Raw genomic sequence first — 3,878 nt, forward strand, 5'->3', positions numbered from 1 at the left:
TTGTTTCATTCCATTGATATCTCAGAAGTTATTGATTTCATTCAGGATTACATTGCACTTTTACTCAGTCCACGTTTTCGTAAAACCCAAATCATCAATTCAATTGAAAAAGAGTTTGAACATGTTAAGACAATGAAGCAGTTGTTTAAAGTATTAGAAAAATACATCTCATGGTTCAATTTTGAACTTGTTGTCAAGTTAGTCAATACTTTCATTACTGGTGAGAGAGATTTACAGAGGAAGTGGTCTACATATCGTGAGAAACTAAAAGATTATTTTAAAAATAACAATACTAAAGCAGTTCAAATTGCCGACTCGATTGAGTTTGGTCTTTCTGATGTTCCAGGCACTAAAGTAATGATTGCTAAGGTTGCCAGAGACGACTACACATTAAATGATTTATATTTCTTTCTTTCACAAGCTAATTGCCGATGCACTTGAAGTTCCAGATTATGATTTCTATTTTTGTACAATTCAAAATGGCTGCATGGAATTGAAATATTCTATTCCTGATTTTCTTTATTCTGTTCTGTTTCCATTAACCAATCAACAGTGTCATTTATTGGCTGAGATTGGAATCGTAACATATAAATGTCATGAATATAAACGTGAAATGAAGCAGGTATGTTAATAATTAATTACAATAAATGTGATCTAATCTTCTTTTATAATTACAGTTGCCAAAAAAGGAATTAAAGAAGCTTCATGATTCTCCTATTGGTAATTATTATTATCATTAACTTCATTTATGATATATTATATAGATATTTATGATCCTCTCTGGTATGAGAATACCAGCACTCCATTGAATGAAGCATGTTGGAGAGGATTAAAAGATGAAGTACAACGATTGATTGACAAGACTGGCCTTCAGGAAAGAGGTAAAAATGGATGGAGTCCACCATTAGCTGCTTCATATGGTGGCCACATTGATGTCCTCTGTCTCCTCATTGATGTTTATCATTGCGATCCTTCACAAGGTGATGATGATGGTGTTATTAGTTTACACATGGCCTCATATAAAGGCCATCTCAATATTGCACAGTATTTAGTTAATGAATGTCACGTTGATCCAGACATAGCAGATAGCTCTGGTAACACGGGATTGCTTTACTCAGCACTGGGTGGTCACGTTGACCTCATGATTATGTTTTTAAAAAAGAAGTGCAATGTGTCTCAGGTGAATAGAGAAGGATCGACTTTATCATTATTAGCATGTAAGAGTGGAGAGGTAGCATTAGTTTATGAGCTTAAGCAGTTTGGTATTTTCTCAGAAGATGAGATAGATTTTAACGGATGTGGAATAGTACATTATTGTGCTATGAATGATAGTGTAGAGCTTCTAGAGTATCTTTATGATAATTATAAAAGGGAATTATTTCAAAAAAGAGATCGTTTTGGCTCAACACCACTTCATATAGCATGCCAGTATGCTTCATCAGGTTTCATTATGAAAATGGTAAATATTTTTGGATATAAAGTATCACTAGAAGCTGATTATAGTGGTCGGTCTTCTCTTCATTACTTATGCAGTGGATTGGTTGATAAATACTGCATTACAGAAGTATATAATAAGCTCACTGCACCATGTGATATACCTTTACTTATGCAAATTCCTACATTTATTCTTGCAAACAGGAACCTCTCGTATAAATATATATCACTAAATATAAATGTAACTAAACAGCATAAAAGAGTGAGCCTTTTGTCTACACTCCTCAAGAAGACAAGTGTTATTAATAATTTCAATATAAATTCTATTACTGCTACTGGTCAATCATTGGTTCATTTAGCATGTACTAGTAGTAGTATATTATTAGTGAAGGTATTAGAGGAGTATGGTATTGATACAAGTTCATTAGATTATGAGGGTTGGTCTGCAGTACATTATGCTGCTTTATCAGGTTCAGCTACTCTACTCAGTTATACTGTATCTGAGTATAGATTGAATGCCAGTCAACCAGACTACAAAGGTGTAGTACCATTAGCATTAGCTTGTATGTCAGGTAGTATCAATACAGTAGAATATATTATGAATACTACTGACATTGATATTAATATAACCTGTAATAAGGGTAGAACACCTCTTCATTATTCATGTTATGATGGTAACATTAATCTCAGTCAATATCTCATTGAAGTACAAGACAGTGACATTAGCATAACAGATAATAAGAAATGGAATGCATTGACTTATAGTGCTATGAGTGGTAACATGAACGCTAGTCCAATACCTCATTAACAATCATCAATTGCCTGTCACATCATTTGCATTACTTCAAGCAGTACGCAGTACTAAATTATCATTAATTAAATTATTAGTTAATGAATATAAACTAGATCCACAAGTTGAAGATGGTGACGATAGGCAAGCAGTTCATTATGCAGCTACAGTTGGTGCTATTGATGTCTTAGAGTATTTAGTAAAAGATTGTGGATGTGATTTGGATAGAGTAGGTGGAGCATACAACAGTAATGTATTTCATTTTTCTACATTCAATGGTCATTTTTTATTTATTAAATATATCATTAATAAATATCCACAATATACTAGTCTGTTACATTCTACTAATAGTCTTGATGCTCTGTCAATTCATTATGCCTGTGCTAGTGGTGTAATAGAACTTGTGACATTTCTAATTGATGTAATGAAATGTGATGTCACTACTGAAGATAAGGATGGCCATACTTGTGTTACACATGCTTGTAGATCTGGTAATCTTGATCTTCTAAAATTATTAGTAAAACAATACCACCTTAATCCTAAAATATTTGGCAAATCATCATCACCAGGAGCTGCAGTGATGAATGGATATGTTCATATAATAGAATGGCTCAGACAAGAGTATCATATCAATGTAGTCTCATTTAAGAATGGTGTTTTGCTTTTTCTTGCTGTGCAATACAACCGTTTGTATTGTTTAAAAAAATTATTAGACAATTATTCATTTGATATTAATGCCATTTATCCTTTTGATGATACTCAATCTACACTCCTTCACATAGCATGTCAGAAAGGACATGTTGCTACAGTTCTCTACCTCACTAGTCTTCCTCAGTGTGACGTATCAGCTAAAACTTCAAATGGATCAACAGTTCTTCATTTATCATGTAAAAGTCGTTCTCTTCCTATACTCAAACATCTAGTGGAGGAGCATCAGTTGGATCTCACTATTAAAGATTACAATGGAATGGTTCCAGTTCATGTAGCCTGTGAAGAAGGATCATTGAGTATAGTCAAGTACATTATAGACCATTCACCATTATCACTTGACATGACTGACTCTTTTGGACGTACTCCACTACTTATTGCAGTCTTCTCCAAGAACCTTCCAATCATTCGTTACCTCAACAGTAAAAACTGCAACATTTCTATACTGGACGATAAAGGGTTTAACATAATACACATATCAGCAAAGGGAGGGTCCTTGGATATATTGAGGTTTTTCATTGATGGTCGTTACTGTAATCCTGATATCACTGATGGTTCTGGTCGTACTCCACTTTATCTGTCAGCTCAAGAGGGTCACTTGGAAATAGTAGAATATCTATTGGATAGTCCAAGCTACATTAAACCACGTGTAGAATTAGTAGACATGGCAGATAGCATTGGTAACACAGCACTTCATGCAGCATGCAGCCAGGGTCATCCTGATATAGTGTCTGCTTTAGCAGGAACTTACAAGTCTCTTAATATTGATATTTATTCAATTAATGAGAAGAGAGAGACTCCATTACACTTAGCAGCAGCTAATGGTCACGTTAATACAGTCGTGTCTCTGTTATCAGCCACTACTGGTACTACAAATCACGAGAAGCTCCTTGGAGCAGTGGATAGTGATGGTTGTTCTTGTCTTCATTTAGCTTGTCAAAATGGT

General features: G+C 34.2%; 1 protein-coding gene across 1 annotated transcript; it reads left to right on the top strand.

Moving 5' to 3' along the window:
* Positions 1-132: 132 nt before the first annotated feature.
* Positions 133-3,843, top strand: LOC105315031 (serine/threonine-protein phosphatase 6 regulatory ankyrin repeat subunit C-like; the record flags this gene model as incomplete). The annotated part of the gene is made up of 7 exons (XM_020004789.1): positions 133-369; positions 422-622; positions 678-720; positions 828-2,210; positions 2,323-2,416; positions 2,576-3,060; positions 3,148-3,843. Coding segments are annotated over exons 1-7 (3,139 nt in total), but the record flags the coding sequence as incomplete, so codon positions are not given.
* Between the last annotated feature and the right edge of the window lie 35 nt (positions 3,844-3,878).

Source organism: Amphimedon queenslandica, unplaced genomic scaffold (assembly GCF_000090795.2).
Source record: "Amphimedon queenslandica unplaced genomic scaffold, v1.1 AMPQUscaffold_11958, whole genome shotgun sequence".
In the NCBI taxonomy this organism is placed as follows: Eukaryota; Metazoa; Porifera; class Demospongiae; order Haplosclerida; family Niphatidae; genus Amphimedon; species Amphimedon queenslandica.